Below are 25,823 nucleotides of genomic sequence, written 5' to 3'. Positions count from 1 at the left end.
TAAACAGGAAGAAACCTCCAGCAGAACCAGGCGCAGGGAGGGGCAGTCATCTGCTGTGATTGACTGGGCATGAGGGGAGAGAGACGGGACAAAAGATGCTGTGAAAGAGAGACAGAGATCGACAGCACTGTAACACGATGTTTGTGTTTGTCAAGCAAGTGCTATTTTCTAACTCTTTTTATTGTAAAATATTTTTCCTGTCAAACTTTGCTGTGGGGTATTTTTAGAATGATTTTTTTTTGCCCTAAAATACATAAATACATCAATTTGTTATTTTTTCCTATAATTGACCATTTTTACAATATTTTTAGGCAATTTTTGAAGAGAAAACAGCTTGAAAACAGGTTAAAACCTAAATGAAAACCCCTAGTAACTGGCACTGGATGAGAAAATTATACATATAATATGTAATGTGTTTTAAATATATAAAGCAAAGTTTTGTGATCAAAAATATTTTTTTTTTTAGTTTGTTTACATATAGAACTAGGAAAACATAATTTAAACCCAAAGACAAGATAGAAGTGGAAATTTGTTACCTAGTGTAATAATTAATAATTAAATGCAAAATGCTATATAAACACAGAGAGAGTGAAAAGGGGTGAGTGAAAAAGAAACAGTGCATTATGGGAACCCCCCCAGCAGCCTAGGCCTATTACAGTGTAACTAAGGGATGGTTCAGGGTCTCCTGATCCAGCCCTAATTATTAGCTTGATCATAAAGGAAAGTTTTAAGTCTAATCTTAAAAATAGAGAGGGTGTCTGTCTCCTGAACCCAAATTGGGAGCTGGTTCCACAGAAGAGGGGCCTGAAAGCTGAAGGGTCTGCCTCCCGTTTGATGTTTAACTACCCCAGGAACCATAAGAAAACCAGCAGTCTGAGACCAAAGTGCTCTATTGTACTATGAGGTCTTTGAGATAAGATGGGGCCGGATTATTCAAGACCTTGTATGTGAGGAGAAGGATTTTAAGTTCAATTCTGGATTTAACAGGGAGCCAATGAAGAGAAGCCAATATGGGATCATCCTTTTCAGGGAGCTTTTAGGACAGCCTGATAGAATCAGAATCAGAATCTTTATTGTCATTGTACACAGAAGTTGCACAACGAAATTTAAAATGCATTCCTTTCTAGGTGCCTCAGACAATAAATAATAAAATAATAAAAATATGAGTGATAAAAATGATTACTAAAATACAGTGCACAATAGTAAATTAAGATGAATCTAGCCCCAATACACACACCAACGCACGCACACAGTCAGCACTACCACCCCACATCACTGTCCAAACCACACAGAGTTCAGTTCAATGATAGCCCTGGCATAAAAGCTGTTCCTCAGTCTGTTTGTTCTGGCCTTCATTGTCCTGAAACGTCTGCCTGATGGCAGTAGCTGAAACAAGGAGTGTCCAGGGTGTGAGGGGTCCTGGAGGATGTTCTGTGCCCTCCTCTGGCAGCGGGCATTGAACAGTTCCTGGAGGGAGGGCAGGGGACAGCCTATGATCTTTTGAGCCGTGTTGATGATTCGCTGGAGTGTTTTCCTGTCTGCTGCTGTGCAGCTGTTGAACCACACGCACAGTAGTAATAAGTAGTTAATAACAGGCTGGAAAAAAAAAAATCCTCAATTTTTTTTCCTTTGGTGATTTCAACAAATTTTTGCCAGCTCATCATCATCATCATCATCATCATTATACTATGATGATGATGTTGCCAGCTCATCATCATCATCATCATTATACTATAATGATTGTAGCGGTCTGCATGTGTGTTCCTGAACTCCTCCTAGACTGGTTCAATCTTGATGAAAATTAACCGTATAAACTACCTAGGGTAAAGCTGCTAGAGATTAGTAACGCCTATATAGTGATTGATTAAAAATATTTATTCGAAATACAAAGTAATGTTTCTTTTTCTGTGTTTTTTGTATATAGAAACTGCGTGTTTGAGGGCAGTTCATTAATGTATGCCGTTATTTTGCACGTAACTTGAATGTAACACTTGCACATTTATATGCACCCTTAGGCCTGATTTAGACTTCTGCGGCGAATCTTTGTAGAGCCTACTATGTAACCTACATAAATAGGTGACATCGTTGCCGGTATTTAGGCTTGTGCTGGTGCATTATGTGTTAATTATCTTGTAGTTGTGTCCCAATGTTTTTATACGGTGAAGCCAATAGAAACAAATAAAATGCTGAGGCTTTTTTCCCTCCTTTGCCCCAACTCTTTGTTGTGGTCAGTTTTTTTTTTCTTCAGGGCCTTTTTCCACTTCTTTTTACGTTCCCTCACACCCGTTCCAATAGTTTCAGCCTTCTCCCTCCAGAAACTTATATTGATGCTTTGATTATTATTCCTTATATTACGACCATGATTGTTGTTCTCTCACTGTTAAATTCAAAAACTGTGGTGAAAAAGTAAGTGGGAACACAAAGGAGGAATCGATGATACTGAACAGGCCAATCACAATAGTTGTGGGCTGCATTGCCTAAACACCTTCTAACAATCGCGCACACTTACGCTCTGATGGATGCGTCGGAGCACCTTGGGATTCAGGATCTTTCCCAAGGATATTTCAGCACACTGCTGGCAGATCGATCTACTGACTTTCCGATTGGTAGATGACCCGCTCTACCACCTGACCCATAGCCCCCCAAATCCATACAACACAAACTGTGACTTCAGGTTTTAGTTAGCTGCATGACATGAATTAGCCACCGACTCAGCCCTAACCTTTGACTGGACTTATCTAAGGGCTAAACTATTTGCTATGAATTATTTTTATTTTTTTTATTTTTTTTTTTCTCAGTTCCTCCAGATTTTAGTTACCTGACAGAGAGAAGTGTCATCAGATCCATCACTGAATTTATCACTGAAGCTGGCAAAAAAGGTTTGTGGGGTTTTAAAAATCCATTAGAGAAAAGCAGTATTTATAGCCTTATTTTTTTTAACATAACAGCACAACAGTCCTTTCTCCCTGTTTACCCAGGTCCGCAATTCTTCCACCCAGCTCTGGTTAAGACTGCTCTGGCCCCCTTGGCATCAGTTGGAGCCACTTTCCAGTATCCTCCCATTAACTGGAGCGCTGTTCTTTCACCTTTAATGAGGCTTAGCTTTGGTAAGACTTCTCACACACCTTGTGCCAAAAGGCAAGCACAATCAGAGAACCTTGTTCAATCAATTTTTTCATTGTCTTTTGTAGGAGAGGATGTACAGCATCAGTGTGTTGTACTAGCAGCCTGTCAAGCTCAGTCTTCCCAGAGCGCTGCTCTCTTTCTGGGTTCCTGGCTGTCACCGCCCCTTGTGCACAGTCTCAGTGTAAGTTCTTCTTGAATTTCAATTTGAGTAGGGTCGGGTGTTAGTGCTTTTATAGTAGAAAAATAAATTGTCTGTACGGACATATTCAAAGTTGATATCAAACTCTCCGTCAGATTTATATGATTGTTTGCTTTCCCCACTTTCATCAAATATTTCTTGATATTGATCAAGCTTACAATTTAGGAGGTTATCATCTCTGTAGGTGTTCTTAAAGGTAATCAAGTTCTCATCGGTAGTCATTATTGTGACCAACACTACTGTATGTTAGCCAAAGCAGTACACTGGCAAACCACCAGCTCCCAGCACTGCATAGATCTCACACAGATTTTAAAACTAAAAACTGATGTGGCTTCAGATGGATCTTATTTTGACAGCAATACTGATAAAGCAAGCTAGTTATGTTGGGTAATTATTGAATCATCTAGTTTAACAGATAAGCTAACATTAGATGGTAAATGAACTAGTTCTAATATTTTCTACTTTACTTTGAGCACTCAAAGCGCTTCATTAGCAAGAGATTCACAAAGCATAGGCATCACAGACAAAAAGAGAAAAAATATGCTTAATGTACTTTTATGAAGCATAAAGTTACAAGTTTCAGATTTTGGACTTATCACCACCGTATATTATTACATCGCCTGTATATTGCTTGTGTGTAAAAGCATGTTTTTTTACATACGTTCTTTAATCTTGTCTTGACATAGTGTCAAGACATGGTTAGCACTCAATAAAGGTTGTCTAAATAAAATAAACCAAAGCGTAAGAATATTTGGTTTAAGAAATGGAATAAGTATACAACACTTTAACCATGACAGACATCCAGTTTCACCTTCTCCGCTACAACAAGTTCAATACTCAGGCGTTACTATAAGAAAGCCCAGGAATGGCTTTAGAGATCCTCACTGACAGTCTGTCTCCCCAAGTACCAGACTCGGGCCCACCTCTATGAGACTCTGGGCTTGTGGATGAAGCATGTGGCTGAGGACAAGTTCCAGGTCTACTTGGAGAGTTTGGGGGTGCAGCAGTTTCAGGAGGACCTCCGGCCCCAGCGTATGTCCCTGTGTCGCTCTCTGCTGCAGGGCCTTGCTCAGGCCATGTCCCTCCCAAACCCCCCCCAGAACTGCTGGGCCATTCTCTGCTCTACCATGGAGAAGATCTTCACTTTCCTGCCAAACCAAATCCAGGTGCAGTATAACTGTTGCAGATTTTGAAACTATATATTTTTGTCTCCACTTTTATGTTTGAACAAGGGCGCCAAGAAGCCATGGGATCCTCACACTTCACATGTGGTGTTGTCCCATGTTTTTACCTTGGGGATCATGATATCCTGTTGTTGATTGTTCCCATCCACTGAAGGAAATAAATGAAATAATGCAGGATAGCTTAAAAAGGGCATATACTTGTTTTATCCAAAGCAAGGACTTGTGACTATTGCCACTGGGGGTGTGCTGAGGAGCATCAATGTAAGGGAGTGTGGCCAGACCTTTCTCATCATTACAGTAGCTTTAGTCCTTCAGGCCCTTTGCTAGCTAGATAAGTCTAGCTAGCAAAGGGCCTGTTCTCAGCTATAAGAACATTTCTGCCGCATTTCCACTAGTACCTACTCAGCACGACTTGACTCAACTCAACTCAACATGGTTTTGTTTTGTTTCCATTACAGTTGCGTTCCACTTGACGTAATTTGTATGTGATTCAAACACGTCTATTAGCTTGGAAACTTCCTGATGCACTTTCTCATTGCTCATGTGCCCCCGACATCTGTACCTCATTGTTGGATCACAGTGTTGGTGTGTGTGTCTCCATTTTCCTTGCTTTCGGGTTTTAAAAATGCCACATTTGATTCTGGTGAAGGAGTTGCTCTTGTGGCTCAGCTAGTGACAACACTCCCTGGCCAATTAGTGGCCTGCTGTTCTTTGACATCACATTTTGCCTCCATCATCATTAATGGCCTACCTACCTAATTGAATTCAATTTTTTTTATACAGCGCCAAATCACAGCAGTCACCCCAAGGCGCTTTATATTGTAATGTACAGACCCTACAATAATACAGAGAAAACCCATCAATCAAAACGACCTCCTATGAGCAAGCATTTGGTGACAGTGGGAAGGAAAAACATTTTTTAACAGGAAGAAACCTCCAGCAGAACCAGGCTCAGGGAGGGGCCGTCATCTGCTGAGACCGGTTGGGGCTGAAGGGAGAGAGATAGAGATTAATAATAACTAATGATTAAATACAGAGTGAAGTATAAACAGAGTAAAAAAAAAAAAAAGTGAATTAGAAGATACAGTGCATTATGGGAACCCCCCAGCAGCCTAGGCCTATAGCAGCATAACTAAGGGGTGGCTCAGGGTCACCTGATCCAGCCCTAACTACAAGCTTTAACATAAAGGAAAGCTTTAAGCCTAATCTTAAAAATAAAGCTTAATGCTACTTACTTTTAGTGTTGCATGATCCAAGCTCGAGTTTAAACTGCTATTGATACAATTGATTGCCTTTAATAACTTAGTTGCCGATATATGAGCTCATCTTGTGTCCCATCATTTGGAGAGGGATCTGTTGCTGCTTCACTCCCTCTGGCTATTTCTGAAATTAAGGGCCATGAGTTTAATGGTGTTAAGTTCCATCCATTCATTCATTTTCTTCTGCTTATCCAACTCAGGGTTGCGCAGGGGCTGGACCCAGCTGTCATGGGGCAACAGGCAGGGTGCACTCTTGACAGGTCACCAGTTTGTTGCAGGGCTAACACAGACAGACAACCATTCATATTTACATTAATACCTACAGCCAAGTTAACCTAAACCCACTAACATGCATGTCAGTGGGATGACTGTGGGAGGAAGTCAGAGTACCCAGAGAGAACCTACGCAGACACCGGGAGAATATGAGGCAGCAGTGCTAACCGCTACTCCACCGTGCTGCCACAGTGTTAAGTTGTGCTTATGGTCATTAACAGTCGTCTAAATATAATAAATTAGCTTTGCTGTAAAGTTTAGTCTGAGTGTGGGGTGGACTAAACCGTGGGAGTTTTGGGATAAAAGTGGCATCAGAGAGCCCCTACTGGTTTTTTGAATCAGAATTAATTTATCCTACCAATTTATCAGGCAGGATAATTATGACACTAATTACTTAGGAAAAAAAAAAAACTTCATTCCAGGTTTGCAAGGACCCCTCCTGCTACTGGACCCTGGGTAGTCAGTCACGCTTTCCTCCTGTTATGACGCCCCTACGTACTGCTACAGGATTAAATCTTTGCCCTGCTGGCTGGTAATTGTTTCTCATGATACATTTATTTTAGGATAATGAAGTGGACCTGTATGTGGGCATTGCCAAGTGTCTGTCTGAGATGTCTGACACAGAAATTGAGAGGATCACACACGTCTCGGAGGTACACTATTGTGTAACATACACCACAAGTAAAGTAACAAAGGAGCCGTATCCACTGTTAACGTGCTAAAGTGTAGGATGGAGTTTACATCTTAGCTACTGAATGTATTTTATAGTAAATGTTGTTGTCATGTGTTATGGGTCAGGTTTAGTTGTATTTGTGCAAGCTAGAAGTCACTTCTGCTGTGCTAAAGCTTTATAACAGTCATATAGTGAACTGATGTACGGTTAAAGTCACAAATTAAGTTAAAAGAAATGCCAGTTTGCTTTTGTTACCTTCTGATATATAGTCTGTTACTTTGCAAACACAGTGTAGTATGGCTTTAAAGTCATAAAGATAAAACTTACTTTGCTCTGTTTAGGCACAAATGGAAAAGACCTGCTTCATCCTGGCTTACCTGACCTCTCAGGGCAGGGTTCCCCTCCTTAGTCTTAATGATGTCATTGCTGGGGTCCTCCGCGGTTGGCCAAGCCACAGAGTGGGCTGGCTCCTCCTGCAGACGTTTTACCAATGTTGCCTGGCAGAGAGCATCAATACAGGTCGGACCAGAAACCATGTTTCTGCTGCGTTTATTTTAAGAAAAGTGGAACTAAAGGAAAAACTCTTCTCTTCTAATCTAAAAAATGAATTACAATTTTGTGGTGCAACTTTGTGTTATATAATTGTTATAAATATTGGGTGCAAGAAAATAAAATCCTTTAATCATTTATGATTTTCATTTGACTAAATCAGCATGTTGCGCTGGCTTGCTTCCTTGTTGCAGGCATCTCCAAACGAATGGAGTGGCTCCTGGAGCTAATGGGACATATCAGAAATGTTGCCTATGGTGTAACAGTCGTCCAGTGTGGAGACACCAAAATGGTATGTGTCTGAGCCACAGTGGTTTTTTTGTTTGTTTTTTAATTACTGTTATTAACTCCAGGTCTTAAAATAGTACAGTGCTGAACTTCCATACCATTTTAACTTTGGAACTAGATCATCATGTCTCTGGAGAATTTGTTTTGTCTTGTTTTTTTTTTGGTTTTGAAGGAACTTCCTCTTTTTCTGTGCTTTTTTAAGGTTTTGTGTACGGTTTTGTGAACTCCTTAAGTAATCATTTTCTGTGTGAGAAAACATCTTGTTTAAGCACAACATCAGAGCTGTTTATGTAGCTTAGCTGGTTATCACTGTGTATTTGAACTCAGCAGTTCAAGGATCTCAGCTGAAATTATTTCATGTAATCATTAAAGTACCTATTACATCTCAGCTTCATTAGCTCAGTAAGATAATAACTTAGAACCTCTGAAAATTGGACTGTGTATAAAATTAGCTGTAATTCTTCAACATTTAATGCAGTCCTTGTGGTAAACCATTTAATTAAATCTAAAAGTTTGCACTTCACTCACTGTTTGATTTTAAAGTCCACTGTGATGGTGTCCAGAGGCAAAGACCAAAAGTTTGTCATCATTCAGAAATTTTGAACCTAATGATGCTTCATGTGATGGGTTTTGAATCATGTCAGCTCACAGATTGTCTCATTTTAGCAGAAATCCTGGTCCCATAGCTTTTTGTCTTCATTGTAAAACTACAGTTTTGTCATGATCTCATAAAGCCTAAAATTTGTGCAAGAATAGCTAAAAAAAAAAAAGAAAACAATTAAAATGTCAACAAGACAGCATTCTACCAATGTGTGAAGTACGCCTGTATTGCTGTTTTTAAAAGAGAACTTACTCTCTGCAGGCCACTGACTTCCTCTTCCAGCTCTTTGCTGGTGTTGTAGTTTCCTGGAGTGACGACATCATACCGATCCTCTTTGGCATCCGGGTCCAGTGGTTTCCGTGGCAGCCAGACCCCAAGCCTCAAACGGTCACGCACAGTCTCTATGGCAACGAGTCGTCCATTGAAAGCGCCCTGCCGCAGTGTCTGCTAGGATTGTCCCATAGCCTCCCTCGGCTATTGGACAAAGAGCCCTGGAGGACTCACACCCCCAAGGTTAGTGCTTCTGCTTCTGACTGATCAGTTTGTTTTTCAGCCCCACCTGGGGCCAGTGCAAGGGCAGAGGGGGGCACAGGAAAAAGCATCCTACACAACTAAGGCTTTAATTTGTTCTTAAATTTGGAGTCATGTTTGTGTCCACCTGGTAAATTAAGATCTGGCATTAGTTGAATATTATATGAAGTAGAGATCTGGGTCAGATATGGTAACACTACATATGTTGTGTCTCAGTTCATAGACTGGCTTCTCAGCATCATGGAAGGTCCTGAACAGAATCTGTCAACCACGACTGTCAGCACAGCCAAAGGTGAATAACAGACACTTTTTTTTTCTATTTTGTTGGATTGTTAAAATGATCACAGACTTTACATAAAATCTAGAATCGTTCATATATTGCAGTTTGAAGCATCTGCATAACACAAAGACGGCAGTATCAACGGGCTGTTCTCTTCACCATTTGTGCCAAGCAGCTACTTTATGAAATGACCAGTGAATCAAACCAGTAAAAATCTATTTAAAGGCAGCTGAACCGGATTAAAAAAATAAATCACATAGCATCCAGCAGCTAGTCTAGTTTGATAGACTGATTTTGTTCCTTTTCTTTCCACATGATCATGTTAGAGTTTTCCTTATGTAACATAACAAACTCAGATACAAGAGGACAAAACTATTTTTGTATTTTCACTAAATCTGAATCTAAAACACTATTTAGTTTACTGTTGTCTATTTGTATGCTAAGGTAAAATCTTATTCTGAAATGCACGGTGCATTTTATGTATTCTTTGCACATTTAGAGTCTTTATTTTGCTGAAAGCTGAATTTCAGCTGAACCTCTGCTCAGAGACATTGAGTTTGTATTTGTAGGTACAATCATATTTGCAAAGACAGCAGAACAGCCCCAAAACACGGACCGCCACGGTTTGTGCTTAAATGCAATATTTGTTTTTCACCAAATAAGCATCACATTCTACTCGTCTGATTCATCCATGTCATCTTTTGCAGTCTTTACATTTGCAGCTCTGTGCTTAAAGGGGACATATCATGCTTTTACATATGAAAAGGAAGGATTTAAATCATTCACTTGTGGTCTATATAAAGTAGAACTGCAATGCTTTGGTCTGAATTCCTGGTTACTGTAGCTCCACAGACCCCTGTTTTACACCTTTTCTGAGACGCGTCTTACAGCAGCTCGTTTTGGTGCGGTCTCTTTAAATGTGAATGAGACATTTCACACCCCGCCCCCCCCTCCAGGTCGCAGAACGTTCCACTCCACCCTGTTCAGCCATTTTTGTAGTTTCATAGCAGCGATACGATTATCTAGCGGCAGAGAAACAGGCACTTTGAAGAGGCTCTGATGCCGGGGGGCGTGAATACACCAACAACCGAACATTTTGACATGTCTACTTGCAACTTCAGCATAACTGAACTTGGACTACAAAATCACTGCGAGGAAAAACTGGCAGTTTGACGGAAGTGGTTATCCAGAAGACCATGAACTTGTTTAGCAGTTCCACAGCAAATACTGTGACGTAAGAGGAAAGAAAACATAACAGGGAATAGAGAAAACTGAACAGACTGAAAAATATGACCCAAAAAGAATATAAAGATATCTGCGCAGCACTGGGATAGAATGCATTTAAATTTTCTGCACTCCTACACACTCAAAGTACACAAAAAAATGTATTTAAGGGCTAAAAATGTGGATTTTAAGCATACACTGATAAATGAAGTAAGTGAAAGAAACAACTGTGCAGCATCTATAATATTCTGTGATTATCCTTCAGCTATAGAAATAAATTGAGGCTGTCAGTTTCAAAATATGCCAAAAATTGTATTTACAAGAAAGGCATTTATTAGATAGTACAATGGGTGCTGGACAGAAACACTGACTAAACAGATCTGTTTTAAAAGAACTGCACCGGGTGTAGTGAGTGGGATTGTGGCATAAGCTGAGAGTTTTACACAAACATCAGTGTTTGCTCTTATTTGCAAAAATCCATACAGGCAAAACATGATGGAAAAAAAAAATGATGGAAGTGTTTGGAATGCCCAGCTGATTTCTCCTATGGTCTGCTTTCAGCTGCTCTGTTCGCTCTCAAGTCCTCTGCTGAGTTCAAGAAGAAAGCCGTGTGGACCAGAGCTTATGGCTGGTAGCCCAGAAGAGCCCCAATAACCTGCTGACGCATACAGTCCAGCTTTGGTGCATGAGTGGAATCTGTGCTGCATGTGCACGAAAGGACATGGACACAGTGTTGACTGTTGGTCAATTTGGCATCTCTACACTCTGCTTCAGTCTCATCTGTTACTTCAAAAAAAGATTAGTTTTTTTTTTCAGAACTTCCTTTTCAGTCTTTGCATTCCACCTTACTTCCTCTTCTTGTTCCATTTCTCCAGTTGGTGTTGTCTCTCCTTCAGCAGCTGCCAAACTGTTACAGAGGCCCCTGAAACGACAGCTCATACATTTAGAAAATTGGCAAAAAAACAAAAAAAAAAAAGCATTTTGCACGACTTTACAATTACATAGTAACTGTTCATTTGTGACACAAATTACATATTCCTAGAGTCCTCGTCAGAAAGGACACTGACCCAGTCAGTGATTTATTTTTATTTTTTCCCCAAATATTAAGATGGTGAGGCCTGTAACAGTAATTGCTCGTGCTTTATTGTTTTAGCCATCTTTTCTCAATAGTCTCGAAGCTGGAGAACCCGAGAACTTTTTTGGTTCCTTTCGTTCAGTCTGTATTCCAAACCAAAATTCATCTAAGTTTTTTGATTGACTTGACCTCCATGTTTAAAGTTAAGGAATTTCCCCAACTTTGGGATAAATAAAGTATCTTAGAGTGGCAGATTCTTGTTTGTCTTTACTTTTCTCTTTTTCTCAGTTAAAGTTCTCATCTAAATATGTTTGCTGTATACCAGCCTCACAACGTTACAACTAATGGTCTCATTACTCTGATCCTGCTAACATAAACTTAGCACAAAAAGTAAGGAAATTTATGTTTTGGCTGACTATTTTTTTTTGTTGGAACAGTGCTTCTTGGCAATAAATCATATACCACTGGAAAGCCTATTTTGTTTAAATGGTGCATATTTGTAAGGAAAATTCATTTGTGGGTTGCGTTGAGTAAAACTTGCCGAATCTTCTTTGCCAGTGCCAAACAGTTTATTTTACTGTTGACTCTTGTTTTAAGCTTCTGGTGCCGTAAGGGCTGACAGTCAGGTTTGTCATCATTGGAGAGATGAGATTCTGCCACCACTGTGGCAATCCCATATCACCACAGTTTGAGAAGGAACTCTATCCTCCAAAATGACAACACTCGCCTGCACAGAGTCGGGTTTATCAAAGACTACCTCCAGAATTTGGGAGTGGACAGGATGAAATGGCCTGCCTGCAGTCCTGATCTCAACCCCACTGGACCCTTGTGGGATCCCCTTGGAGCCTATCCCAGCTGCCATAGGGCAAGAGGCAGGGTATAGCTAATACAGACGAACAACCATTCACCAATTTAGAATCACTAATTAACCCAGCTCCACTGACTGCATGACTTTGGACTGTATCAAAGTCCACACAGAAAGGCCCCAGCCAGGTTGTGGATTCTAATCCAGGACCACCGCATCCAGGCACCCGAAACACCTCACCTAAGAGGTACCCAGGAATCATTCTGGTCAGTTGCTAAACCACTTCAACTGGCTCTTTTCACTGCGCTGTAGTAGTGACTCTACTCTGAGCTCCTCCTCCCATCTCTACGGGAAAGCTCAGAGGCCCTTCGTAGGAAGTGCATTTCCTCCACCCTCCATCCATCAGCTCCGTTTAGAAATTCTGACTCTAAATATTATGAACAGAATCAGTGACAAACGCCAGTTCTGGCAGAGACCCATGAGAAATGAGTCTGACTTGTTGCTGGCAGTGCGAACCAAGCTCTCATAAAAACAACTAACGCTAAACACACACTACAGACAGCGATAACACACAATTTGCCTCATGCTATGTTCAGAGCATGCGAGCGTATGGCAGGAGAAGCAGACGGTTGCTACCTATCCTTTCTGTGTTTTGGGAGCAAAGGTAACCGGAAATTATGCACAAATTTTAATGACCACTAACTCACAAATTTTTCTTTCCACAATAATTCACACCTTTCTAATTTTGAGCATTTTGAGTTTTTTTTTTTTTTTTTTTTTTTTTTTTTAGACCTAATTCAGTGGGCTGGATATATTATTTGAATGTCTGAGTATAGCATATTATATATGCTAAAGTAACAACTATGATGATGAATAACACTTTAACATTAACTAATGCTGAAGAACTGACATGAGTCATGAGTGAAACATTACTTTCCCTACTGTATGAGCTACCTGGTTGTTCTTTGCCTCTCTAAAAGGACTGTGATAATGGGCTCGGTCTCTGTGCTGGACCTCTGGGTCAGAAGGATTTCCTTCCTCCTATTTTTGTTTCTTTAGCTGCTCATTCTTGGATGAAGCTCTCTGATTCATGGTCTTTCATGTCTTAATGTTGGTGGTGTTGCCACAAAATTTCCTTCCAACACGCATCACTGTTTGGAGTATTTCCATTTACAGTCGTAAAGTACTTCTACACAGTGCCCTGCTTTCTCACTCACTGCAGCCTAAAAAATAAATCACACTGAAGAAAAAAAAACAAAATTCAGCTTTAGATTGTGATACTCTAAGTGGGTGTAAAATTGATTTGATTGCAGTTTTTAAACAGTTTACAGTAAATGTGTTTTTTAAGCCCTGAAATTTTTTACTGGGTTATCTTCTGTACTTTTGAAGAGAGCTAAAAACTGCTGGGGGGGGGGGGGGGTACCAACTGTCAACCCATTGCTATACACTGGGGTGGGTGGGTAGGTGGGGGTCCTTAGATGTACTAAAGTTGATTAAAGTGGTCGGCTAAGGTTCAAGAAGTAAAATGTGTTGTACTGGGAGTATTGTGTCTCAGGTTTAGGTTAGTTTCTACAAGATAAACTATGACAGATGTGGTCACAGGACACGCGTCACAAACTCAAAGTCAGACTTGCAGCTCAACTTGGACTTTTAGCTGCTTTAATTGGGAAGTATTGGTGCAATTGAGCCCTGATGTTCAGAGGAGTAGAGAAGTAGAATTAAACTGGAAGAACTGTAATTGCCATTTTAACATAAGAGCTTCATTTTCATGACTTGTGCTAGTCTATCTAGTAGATATTTGAATAGGTGAAAAATTTTTTTTTTTTAAAAAAAAAAAAAAAAAAAAAAAAAAAAAAAAGAATAGGTGAAAATTATCCTGCTGAAATGATAACCAAAGTCTCTAGTGTTAACTGGGATCTATGACTATTGTAACCCCTGGAAAGTGTAACCACACTTGGAGGATGGTCAGAGTTTTTACTTTGTAACAATTAAACAAACCCAGATATGACACAAAACTATTTTTTCTTCAATAGCTGAACGTTCTGGCTTCATGAAACACACCTCACAAAACAACCAAATTACAGCATTGGTCAATTTTGAGGAGGAAAGAAAAAAAAAATCACACTGTAATCTGCATTTCTAAAACCGATATCTACGCAACACAGAAATATGCAGAACTGTGTGCAGTCAAGAGTGTTTGTAGACCTTAACAAGCTGTTGTACCTGAGTGACAAAGGAAGGACAGCTCTAACAAGGATTATACAACTTCTTCAAAAAAGAAATTCAATATGCAGTTTTGCAAGAGATATTGGTCTTTTCCAGGTGGCTGTTTAAAATTTTGGCAAGTACAAAAAGACAGAAGGTTATAAAAATGGGACATGCTGGGAGATGTATCAGCGTCAGGGCAGAAAACTCAAAGCAGAGTACCTTGAAAACAGAAAATGAAAAACAAATGTGCAGAATTAGGAGACAATGTTTGTCACAGAACTGTAAGAAATGGGTTGAATCAAACTGACGTACAATAAAGGCCAAATAAAACAAGCGCTTAGTCCCACTCCCAAGCAGAAGAAAATAACCATGTCCCACTTCATTAGATGAGGTGCATGCATGCATGCCAGTTAGGGATTCAGTGGAGAGAGCAGTCATTACCTCAACAGTAAATGCACAGATGTACACTGAAATTGTCGACATTTTTCTCATTCCAACGATAGAAAGTAGGTTTGGTAGTGATGAAGGCATTTTTCAGAATCATAAGAATGTGTGTGGGCAGGCACCCGAGTGGCTTAGTGGTGCAGCTGATGACCATGTGCCACGTTGTGGTGCGGGCAGCACGGATTCGACTCCTGGCCTATCGCATGTCTTCCCCCGTGTCTTTCCCCATTTCATGTCTCTCTCTACTACAGATAAAAGACGCTGTGGCCAAAAATGAGGGGGAGTGTGTGGGCTCAAAATCCACCAAGCTCGAATTAAATACCTGGAGAAGGAGTGTCAGATGCAGCACATAGGACCATATCCCAATGAGAGACAGGAGGAGCATGTCTAGGATGCACCCCAGTTCCCAATCCAGGCAGAGTGGTCCAGCAGTGGATCAGGTGTCCCCCAGCTAACAACAAAAAAAGAGTGTCACCAGTTTGAGGAAGATGTATGTGGGATCCTACAAAAAAAAATGTGATGCAGAGTGACGGCTGCAGATGATGACTGCCATTCTAGTCAGCTGTGCAACAGAGATTTGGCTATGATGAGCAGAGGCTGAAAAAGGAACCCTTTGCCATCAACTGTAGAGCCATGAAGATAGAGCAACTGCAGAAAGAGCTTAAAATCCTCAAGAAGCAGTTTAAGGCAGCTGGTGAACAGAAGCACCAGCCGCTTGCTGAGCTTAGAGAAATCCTGAGCAACAAGCTTGTGGCTCTTCACAGAGATGAGTGGCATAAGGAATTGGGAAGGGAAAGAGCCAAGAAATAGGGCCTGTTCATAAAGGATCCGGTTGGCTTTATTAAGAAGTTGGAGATAAATGGAATGGGCACCTCAAGTGCTCTGTGGTAGAAGTCAAGACCTACCTGCATAACACATAACATAATGATAGATTCAGACCCTCCATTGGCTACGTTCAACCTGAGAGAGCCAAGCTAGAAAGACATCGATGATGTCATCCAAGCAGCTAGATCAGCCACTGCCCCAGGACCAAACAGAATTCCAAGCAAGCACTGTCCGAAGCTTTTCCACCGCCTATAGAAGATCCTCAAAGTGTTCTGGAGGAAAGGAGGAGTGGAGTAGAGATGTGCTGAGGGAGTCTGGATTCCCAAAGATGAGAATTCAAAAGCCATTGGGCAGTTCAGCACCATCTCACTGCTCAACGTGGAAGGCTCGTGGAAGTGGCCCTCGAGAGACATCATGTTCCCAGCAAGATCAAAAACCTCATGCTGGGGGCGCCTGGGTGGCTTAGTGGTGAAGCCGGCGACCACATACATACGCCGCGTTGCAGTGCGGGCGGCGCGGGTTCACATCCCGGCCTGTCACCAATTTCCCCGTGTGTCTTCCCCTGTATCTTTCCCCCATTTTCCTGTGTCTCTCCACTGCTAACAAAAGCTGCTGTGGCCAAAAACGCAAAAAAAAAAAAAAACCCTCATGCTGGACTACTACAGCAACTTCCAGATGAGAGTCACTTCTAGGGCTATTGTATCAGACTGGCACAGGCTTGAAAAGGGAATTATAACTTGCTGCACGATCTCAGTGATCCTCTTAGCCCTGGCTATGAGTATGGTAGATAAATCAGCAGAGTGCCATGAGTCACTGATAAAGACTGGTGTACCGTTCCCTGCCATCCAAGCCTTCATGGATGGCCTGACAACATCATTTCCTGGCAGTAGGTGGATTTTGCTTGAGAAGCTCATCTTATGGACATAATGAGTTTCAAACCAAAGTCAAGATCCCTGGTAATCAAGAAGGGCAAATTTATGTACAAGTTCCAATTCACCATCTCTGCAGCTTGCATTCCCACACTGTTGGAGCAGCCAGTGAAAAGTCTGGGGAAATTCTTTGGCCATAGCCTAAAGAGACAGAGCTGCCATCCAGCAGACCGGCAAAGATCTTGACACCTGGCTAATCGAGATTGACAAATCTGGGCTAGTGGATCAATTCAAGATGTGGGTATATCAGCATGCTGTTTTGCAGGGTATTGTGGCCTCTGCTTCTTTATGGGATCCCAGTGTCATAAGTGGAGGCCCTAGTTGGGACCACTGGATCTTGATGAGCAGGTCTGGGCTACTTCCTAAGTTGCCACATCAGCATAATCACTGGGAAAGAGAGGCAACAACTCCAATTGGAAGTTGTTGCCCATAGGAGTTAAGGAAACATGGGTCAGGGTGGTGAGGCTGGGTCAACAAGAAGCCCGGAAAAAGTTGGAGAAAGTGGTGCAGTGCAAGATCACCTGGCCAGACTCCTGGTGGTTTGAGGTCCAGGCTGTGTATGACACCTTATCAAGCCCCTCACATCTTCATACATGGGGGAAAGCTGCAGTGTCCACCTGTACTCACTGTGATGGGAGAGGAACCCTGCAACACCTGCTCAGTAGCTCTCTAAAGGCCCTGGCCAATGTCTGCTATCATTGGTGCCAAGACTAGGTACTCAAGGCAGTTGCAAAGTGGGTCCGCACAGCCATCAATACCAGTGAATTCCATCCTAGAGAGTGTTTCATCAGCTTCCTCAAACTGGGCAAGAATCTCCACCACGACAGAGGAGAAAATCCCTGCTTTCCACAACAGAGCTGGCTCCTGACAGGCAGCTGCGAGTGGGCCTTGGCAAACAGATGAAATTCCCCGAGCACATCATCCATACAACACTCTGGCTCCATCGAGAACATCAACATGTGGGAACTCACTATGATTTGGGGAGAATACATGGAGGAGGCCAATGAAAGGAAGATGAGCAAGTATCAGAGACTTATTGAGGAGTGCAGGAACCATGGTTTGCAGGCACACTGCTAGGCCATTGAGGTGGGCTGCCAAGATTTCTTGGGTAGTTCCTTCTGCAAAGCTATGACATTCCTGGGTGTGACAGGGGCAGGGTTCCATCACTGAAGCAGCAGATAAAGCCTCCACTTGGAAAAGTGGTGTGATGTTGAAAGACTCAAAATCCCAGATGAAGCCAGGACCATCACTGATGATACATCCCAGTGCAGTGTAGTGACCTGTCGATCTGAAATTTGGTACCACCTTTATACTATGTTCCATTAGTGAAGTCCATGCTTCAAAGAATTAAGGTGTTATAAAAGCCAGAGGAGGTGCAACCAAGTACAAATTGTGATTCCACATTTTTTTTCCAGAGTGGTTTCATATTTTTTTTTCTCTGCTTGATCTGGAAAAAAAAGACCTAAGTCATAATTTAATTACATTTGTTTGAAATATATTTGACAAATCCAGAATGTTCAGCTATTAAACAAAACATCTGATTTTTTTTTTACCTGCTAAAAAATTTGAATGACTTGGGAGGTGTATTATTCAGTATATGCAATACATCACAGTACTGGCTGACTGAAGACTACTACAATGGGCACAAATGTAGTTTAAATTAGAGTTAACGAGGAGCTGGAACTATTAGTTGTCAAGCAATAGTGTATCAATTCAACCATGCTGTGCTACTGTGCACCATATATGTACATCTATACGGCAGGTAATTATTGTGTAATGTTTAAATCTTTCCCAGTCTCATCAACACAGTGTTGTATTCTGTCTCCATAACCCATCTTACCAAGAGTGAGAACAGGGAGGTACAGCACCAGGACAAAGGGAAGGTGGATGTTTGGAGCTATTGTAGAATTCAGTGGAGCACAGTGGGAGGCTGTTTGCTCAACATAAGGCAGGGCTTGGTAGATAGTGACACCTGAGAGAGACATAATTATAACATTAGTGAGACAAGAGGAACTAATATTTAATTTAGTATGCTTTTATTTTATACACCATCAAACTCTTGGCTTTGAGCACATGAGTGAGTTATCTAACGATTTTGCCTGTGAGCCACTGATATACAAGAACCTTCCTAGAGTGTTTGCAGTCAGCAGCAGGTCACACACACTCAACTGGAATGTATTTTCCCCACTCATTTCCTGGCATTTTATCATCTGCTCTGCTTGGCTAACCCATTTCCTGTATGCTTGCCCTGCTTCCCTTACACAACACCCAACCTTTGACACAATATCACACAGTGAAGCCCATAATTTTAAGAATTAAAAAGACAAATGTATTCAGATTTCACAGTTTGATGGAATAACCAAAGGTAATAATGATTTGTCACCTTCGATGATGACTGACAGGATGTACAGAGGGATCCAGAGTGAGTAGCGAGTCCACAACATGGTGGTGGAGGGTTTTTCCATAATACACAGCAGCTCATGAGGATACCTATCAAACCACATAATTAAGTCCATAATGTGCTGGACAAGACATTTTGCCAATTGATTTAATTTAAAAAAAACATCTGATTAAAGTGTGACTTTGTAATTCAAGGGGTTTTACGAAAAATTGTCATAAACCTTTAAGTAATTACAGCCATGTTGAATCTTATATTACTTTATAACTTTTCACTGTAATTTTAACTGTAAGTTCCAAACTGATGTCAGTGTAAATGACTGAGGCCATCATTCAGCTTAAAAAACTAAATAAATCTATTACAAACATTGAAAAACTTGGAATGGCCAACTCAACAATCTGATACACTCTTAAAAAGAAGGAATGTACTGGCCAGCTCAGCAATACCAAAGGTCCTAAAAGACCAAAGAAGACAACTAAAATAAATAATAAGAAGGAGAGAACCAGCTCATGATTCAAAGCATGCCACATTATTGTACATTCCCATAATAATGGCTGCCCACATGGTATGTAAGGACAAACAAAAAGAGAAGCCATACATGCCCATACCATATGGGCATGTATGGCTTCTAGTGGAAACAGGCCACTAGTGTTTATTGATGATGTGACAGTTGATAAAAAATAGCAGGATGAACTGTTAAGTGTACAAGAATTTACTCTGCTCAGATTCAGCCAAATGCAACAAAACTGATCAGATTCACGGTGCAAATGGATAATGACCCAAAGCCAAAGCAACCCAAGAGTTTCTCAAGGCAAAAAAATGGGATATTCTTTAATGGCTGAGTCGGGTGCATATGATCTCAACCCAACGGAGCATGTTTTTCAGTTATTAATGCAAAACTGAAGGCAGGAAGACCCACAAACAAACAGCAACTGAGTGCAGCTACAGCATTTCAGGCAGTCACTGACTGCATTTTCGTCCAAGCATTAAACACAAGGACAAAACGGCTGTATTTCTTAAACAGTTACTGCATTTTTTTGGGCAAAAAAACCACTGAAAGCTGAAAGTGTGCCCTTTTCACATTATTTGAATTAAAATGCACTGTTGTGGTACATAGAGGCAAAAAAACAAAAAACAAATTCTGGACCTAACTGTACATATCAAAATATTAATCAAGGGTTTAAGTAATTATGTAAGAACTTGGATTTCATTGTAAGAAGAGTTTCTGTTCATCATTAGATTTAACAATGCCCTCAGTAGTTCAAATGAAATGATGTTCCAGGGAGATTTGTTTCTGATTTTTCATAAGTAGTTTAAGAAGGCTCATGAACTTTTTTTTGGGGGGTGGGGGGGCTATTTTGGGCAAATTATTTTTGCAGAGGATGAAATGATGCCGTCTTCCACTGCAGAAATGTGGGCAGCCTGCACATTTAAGCCTGATCCAACTACAGGAACCACTATTGTCTTTTTTCAGGAGATTTTCTGTATTAGGTTCTTCTCGCCAGCCTTAAATTACTGATGGTATAGTACAACACAGACTGGTTAAGTCTTCACCTTTCAGATGACATCAGCCTAAAATTTGCCATCTAGCAGACATATCAAACAATGTATCAGCAGTGGATGTTGGTTCCTTTTTCTTTTGTTAGTTTTTCACAGCCTTGGAAATAACTGAATTACACCGCCTCATGACATTACACTGGAATGTAAACAGCCCCATTTAGGGGGGGGTTGTATAAGTGTTCCTGCTATTTTGTACCTGCCTTGGATTTCTCTTTAGAAGGAATGTGAGACCATCATGCTTTTATAAGAGGTTACGTTAGGTCACTGTGCCAAGTTTCATTACAAGTCCAGGGACTAGTGTTCAAGTTTAAGGAACTGAAAGATTCTTTAAGCTCTTTGTTATGTGTGGTCTCACAAAAGATTTGGCAAAGTAAAGTTGGTGTTTGAAAAGGCAGCATAATCTGTATTTACATCAGTGTAAAACTAGGTCTACGTTATTTTGGTTATGTAAAAAATTATTTTTAAAAATCTGTGCATTTACAAAAGCAAAAAAAAACATGCAGCTACATTCTTGTACTGTAATGTTTACCGTAAGAGGTCCAGAATGTTCCAGAAGAAGAACTGCGCACACACAACTGGTTTACTCTGGAGCTCCTCCAGCATGATAATCATAATCAACAGAAGGTTCTTCTCCATAACCTGAAAAATAGAAAGACAGTCAAACCGAGCCTGGGTTGAAAAAAACAAACAAAACATGATTGATGGTAAAATCTCATTAAAAAGTGAACTGTGGATACACACTTGGATGAAGCGAGGAAGGAGTCTGGCTTTCTCAATACCATCTGCAATGTGGAAAAGCTCCAGAATGGAAAGCAGCTGGCAGAGACTCATCACAAAGCCAACAGAATAAAATGTGTCTGCCAAAGCATCTGCAGTCAGAAATCATATGCTGTTTGGTAGATGCAAGTCTCATTCCTACTGACTAGTCACCACAATTCTTAGTAATCTTATGAAGTCAAAAGGGCAGCTTTTTTTAAGTGTGAACTTCATTGGGGATCAGTGTGCGTTTACAGAAAAGACCCTCTGTTTCCCCATCTTACCCCAGCCTTAGGTAACAAAACACAAATTAAGGAAAAATACAACTTAAAAAATAAAAATCATAAAAAATATTACCAGTTAAAAGGTCTCAGTCGTCAGGCATATCTAGAGTCTACAAAAGATAAAAACACAAAGTTCCATAGACCTCAGACTGTTTTTTGTTTTGTTTTTTTAAAAAAGCTTTACATTACAGAGAACCAGTTTAATCCATGGGTAAATGCAAGCAATATGAGCAAAGTGTGCTTACAGTATAAGAAGATTAACAGCTAGGCTAGCAAGATATTAAACACCAAGTAATGCTCCCATGCTTTTCTAATCCATGAACTCCTCCTCTGAGATCTACAGTAATAAGAGTTCCAAGTAAAGTTTTCAGAGGAGAATTTGGTGAATGTAGATAATATCTACTGTCTTAGCTTTGCGAGAAAAGAATTACTGGAGGTGATGTGCTTGCTGTTTGAAATGTTGCAAGCAAGTCTGTAAATTACAAAAATTTTTAATTGTCATTTGCCTGCCTGTTCTCGGTACAACCAAGCCTGGAATGTTGAGTCTTTAAGTGGTTAAAAGGGTGATTCTTCTATACTGGGGTGAGAGTGGGGCAAAATAAGGCTGTGCAGCCCAAAATATTTTCAAAAATTTATCCATACAACATCCATCCAGACCCAGTGATTTGACACTTTCCAGGTCTTAATTATCGTTTTATTTATTTATTTATTTTCATTTTGACCATCACAAATGCTCCAGACATTGTTTTCAATTCCAAGCCATGTCATAGAGTTCTATCTTAGAGCTGACTAAATCTGAGATTAACTCTCACAGCTAATCAGAGTTGATTAACTCTGAGATGGGCAGCTGAGTTTTCAGGTGCAGAAACAGTGATCACAGTAAGTTCAGTTGACTAGGTTCACCCTGAGTTAAGTGTGCACATGACTAGAGAAAGAAAGCCATGAACAGCTGAGCTCTGATACCATGGTTCTCCATGACAACAGGTAAATGAAGAGCAGCGTCTCCATTTTAATCCAGTGGACTAAGCAATATGAATGCATACAGTATCAGTATGCACCATGGCATTTATCTTAACAGCAGGCATCTGGCTTCTCCATGTTGGCAGCTTGAAGGTGCTGATTTTAGAGCTGGCTCTTCCGTCTTGGTCGGTACCCTCTGAGTCCATGACAATGCAAGACTTTGTGGATGGTGACGTTGGTGTCCCAGCATTCATGGCCCCTGTGGTTCCTGGGTTGTTCCTGAATATCCTACCTAATTTTCTCTCATCTGAGGGTGACAGTTTGCCAAGGTTCAGAGGAAGATTTGTCCCGAATGTGGTGACAAATCCAATGTAAATACAAGATAATTGTTTATACTGTTGATCCTGGAATCTGCAGTTGTTTGGAAATGGCCTTTCCAAAGCCTCAACCTCAACCCTATTGAAAATTTGCAGACTATGCTTAAAAGCCAGGTCTGTGCCAGGAAACCAAGAAGAGTGGTCAAATATCCAGCCAGAATTATGCAATTCTGGCTGCAATTGACAATAAAAGTTGAGTAGGGTAAACATTTAATGTACTGATGGGCTATCAGAAGCTAATTTTTTATTGAAGATTTACTGGATAAAAAAATGTTCAGATAGAGTTACAGAAAAACCCCAGTTTAACTATAATTTCATCTAATAGATGAAATAGCCTTCACTGACAGATTGGTCTCTTACAGCCATACCATAAGAGTTCAGTTTTTCAAGTCTTTAATGAATGTAAAGTTTTATCAGTGAAGGCAAACATGCTTTAAGGAGTTTTTAAGCTTATGTTAGCTTGATTTGAGCTATTTCAGTATAATTTTAAAATTATAATCTGAATGTATAATCAGAAACACTTTTATTGGCTTTGATCTTCAGCCTTACCTTGACCAAACATAAGAAACCTGGCGATGGTATTAGCCAGTATCCATGTGTGGCCGCAGAACTGGAGCAAGTTATATGAGAAGACGTAGACGAGCCTGAAGCTAAACCTGCAAAAGAGGATAAAAGGACACAGAGGAGTTATTCTTCAGTTTATATCATGATGATCAAGACCTGTGGCACGAGATTTGCATGTTGTATGATGTAGGTTTCTTTCATTCTGATAACACTAATCTGTGGCTTTAGGATCGGTTGTCATTGACCAAACTATCATTCTTTATAAATCTGCACTGGTGACTGCGCTGTTAACAAATGTCATATTGGTAGCAACCTTCTTCCATGGTCTGGCTGAATACTGTACTGCCACTCAACCTTTGTGTATTTTTTTTTTAATCCACAGAGGTTTCATTTTATAAGTCACAGAGCATAAAAAAGCAAGTGTATGGGCCATTTGGAAGCCAAGCTAGAGAGTGTTTTTGGCTCATTCATAAGCTGAGTATTATTGAGTGTGATGATGATTTATGGCTTGCTGTGTTGTACAGACCATCCTGACTCTCGGGACTGGAAGTAGGAATAAGCTGGCTCTTTGCCAAGTCAAACATGTGGACTTCCATAATGGATTGGTCGGGGCCAGGATTAACAGCAACCACCTCCACTGCTGTTGGCCAGCAGGGTGCCAGCAGAAACTGTGCTACTGATGACCAAAGACAATGGTGGGATAGTGTACCACTGGATGACCCTACAAAACTGAGGGCAAATACAGAGGCTGGGTCTCTACAGGTTTGAGTGCCTCCTTTACAGTAACACATCAAATGGTAATATAAAAAGATTGGTGCAGCTTTAGGTACATTTCGCTGATGCAATCTTGAAATCTAAAATGTTGTCACTGTTGTTACTGTCTGAATCTGAGTGAGTATAGCAAGTTCTGGTTAATCTTTGACCCTCTAAAGTAAAAGTTTTGTTTTTTAAATGAATTTTTGGGAATTATATTAGAACATTCCATGAACTTTAAGGCTGTCAGCTAATAAGGTTAGTCATTCGCCTTGAAAATACAAAAATTCCTTAGGTAATCACTTACATTCTTCTCCTGAAGCCTTCTTTTGGTCCAATTTAGAGAAGTTGCCGAGTTGTGGGTGTGAGTTTGAGGAAAATCATGTTTCCTGGTGCAGTTTGAAGCTCAGTGCAACAATTTTCTCCCACTACAAAGACACTCGATTCTTACTTCACCATCCTTCACAAGCAGAAGCAGAAAAACATTGCTGCAATATGTGTAGCACTTCCTCAGCCCAGAGCACCAGTTATGACTTCACCACATGAAGAAATATTCCAAGTGTGACTGACTGAATAGTCCCAGCCCCCTCACAGGAAACTGAAGTGGCATGTCTGCTCAAAACAGAGGAGAGAAAGAGGCAGCAGGACAACAGAGAGAGAGAGAGAGAGCACATCAAATGACCGTGGGAGATGTTTTACAACCTCATATACTTCCATCCATTGACACACTAATTATATTTTTTTTTTTTAACACAAACACACACACACACACACACACACGTGCACTCCTCAGGGAGGAATCTGAGTGAGTATAGCAAGTTCCAGACACTCTTCTGAGAACACTAATTTCCAGCATTTGTATTTGTGATCTCAGTCTCAGCATCCCCTCTCCCCTCACTCTTCAACAAGACCCCAAGATACTTAAACCCCTGCACTTGGAACAGCAAACTGTCCCTGACCCAGATTGGGCACTCCACCCTTTTCTGGGTGAGGACCACGGCCTCAGACTTAGAGGTGCTAATTCTCATACCTGCCGGTTGACACTGGGCTGCAAACTGCTCCAGTGTGAGCTGGAGGCCACCACCCGATGAAGCTAAGTAAACCACATCATCCACAAAAATAAATTAATTAATTAAATTTAAAAAAAAAATGGTGGATGCCTTCTGCCACTATGCCTGGAAATTCTGTCCATAAAAATTAGGAACAGAATCAGTGACAAAGGGCTGCCCTGGCAGAGTCCGACACCCACTGGAAACAAGTCTGACTTATTGCCTCTAATGTGGACCAAGCCCTAGCTGCAGTTGTACATGGACTGAATGGCACCATATACTTCTGCATCTATTTCTGCAGCAAACCCACAGGCTACCCTGAGGGTCGAATGCCTTCTCCAAGTACATAAAACACATGTTGACTGGTTGGACAAATTTCCATGCAGGCTGATTCAGCGTCTCATGACCAGGACAAAAACTGTATTGTTCCTCCTGCTGAATCTGACAGACAACAAACTCTTCTTTCCAAGTATCCTGGCATAGACCTTCCCAGAGAACCTGAAGAGTGTGATCCATCCTTGAAGATGGGAACCACCACCACCCCACTCTGCCATTCCAGTTACACTGACCCAGATCTCTGCTTGGGGCAGACCAAAAGTCTTTTTCAATGACTTCACTGAAGTCCTCCCACACTCAAACTTTTGTTTCA

General features: G+C 40.8%; 2 protein-coding genes across 5 annotated transcripts in view; one reads left to right on the top strand and one right to left on the bottom strand.

Annotated features, from left to right (window-relative positions):
* The window catches only part of focad (focadhesin), a 57,489-nt gene extending 46,604 nt beyond the window's left edge, over window positions 1-10,885 (top strand). For both annotated transcript variants that reach the window (XM_030723186.1, XM_030723187.1), the window contains 10 exons: window positions 2,799-2,879; window positions 2,979-3,107; window positions 3,192-3,307; window positions 4,231-4,491; window positions 6,605-6,694; window positions 7,056-7,233; window positions 7,458-7,555; window positions 8,414-8,665; window positions 8,900-8,975; window positions 10,749-10,885. In XM_030723186.1, coding sequence (XP_030579046.1) covers window positions 2,799-2,879; window positions 2,979-3,107; window positions 3,192-3,307; window positions 4,231-4,491; window positions 6,605-6,694; window positions 7,056-7,233; window positions 7,458-7,555; window positions 8,414-8,665; window positions 8,900-8,975; window positions 10,749-10,822 — 1,355 coding nt within the window. In that variant the 3' untranslated portion in view covers window positions 10,823-10,885. The remainder of the gene's footprint in view (window positions 1-2,798; window positions 2,880-2,978; window positions 3,108-3,191; window positions 3,308-4,230; window positions 4,492-6,604; window positions 6,695-7,055; window positions 7,234-7,457; window positions 7,556-8,413; window positions 8,666-8,899; window positions 8,976-10,748) is intronic.
* Window positions 10,886-10,974: 89 nt separating this feature from the next.
* hacd4 (3-hydroxyacyl-CoA dehydratase 4) lies at window positions 10,975-24,671 on the bottom strand. Of its 3 annotated transcripts, none has more exons than XM_030723192.1 (7): window positions 24,433-24,671; window positions 23,358-23,464; window positions 21,545-21,581; window positions 20,961-21,300; window positions 18,857-18,963; window positions 18,314-18,445; window positions 10,975-11,109 (listed from the first exon to the last, which is right to left on the bottom strand). In XM_030723192.1, exons 4-7 carry the CDS (start codon window positions 21,260-21,262, stop codon window positions 11,033-11,035), a joined length of 618 nt encoding a protein of 205 aa, XP_030579052.1. In that variant the 5' UTR covers window positions 21,263-21,300; window positions 21,545-21,581; window positions 23,358-23,464; window positions 24,433-24,671; the 3' UTR covers window positions 10,975-11,032. The 3 variants fall into 3 exon arrangements, with proteins under 3 accessions (XP_030579052.1, XP_030579051.1, XP_030579050.1); XM_030723191.1 differs by lacking the exon at window positions 21,545-21,581 and having other exon boundaries at window positions 20,961-21,070; window positions 21,173-21,300; XM_030723190.1 differs by lacking the exon at window positions 21,545-21,581.
* Between the last annotated feature and the right edge of the window lie 1,152 nt (window positions 24,672-25,823).

This window comes from Archocentrus centrarchus, unplaced genomic scaffold, assembly GCF_007364275.1.
Source record: "Archocentrus centrarchus isolate MPI-CPG fArcCen1 unplaced genomic scaffold, fArcCen1 scaffold_24_ctg1, whole genome shotgun sequence".
NCBI lineage: Eukaryota > Metazoa > Chordata > Actinopteri > Cichliformes > Cichlidae > Archocentrus > Archocentrus centrarchus.
Note: the sequence above shows the minus strand (reverse complement) of the source record. Positions and strands in the feature narration are given on the sequence as shown.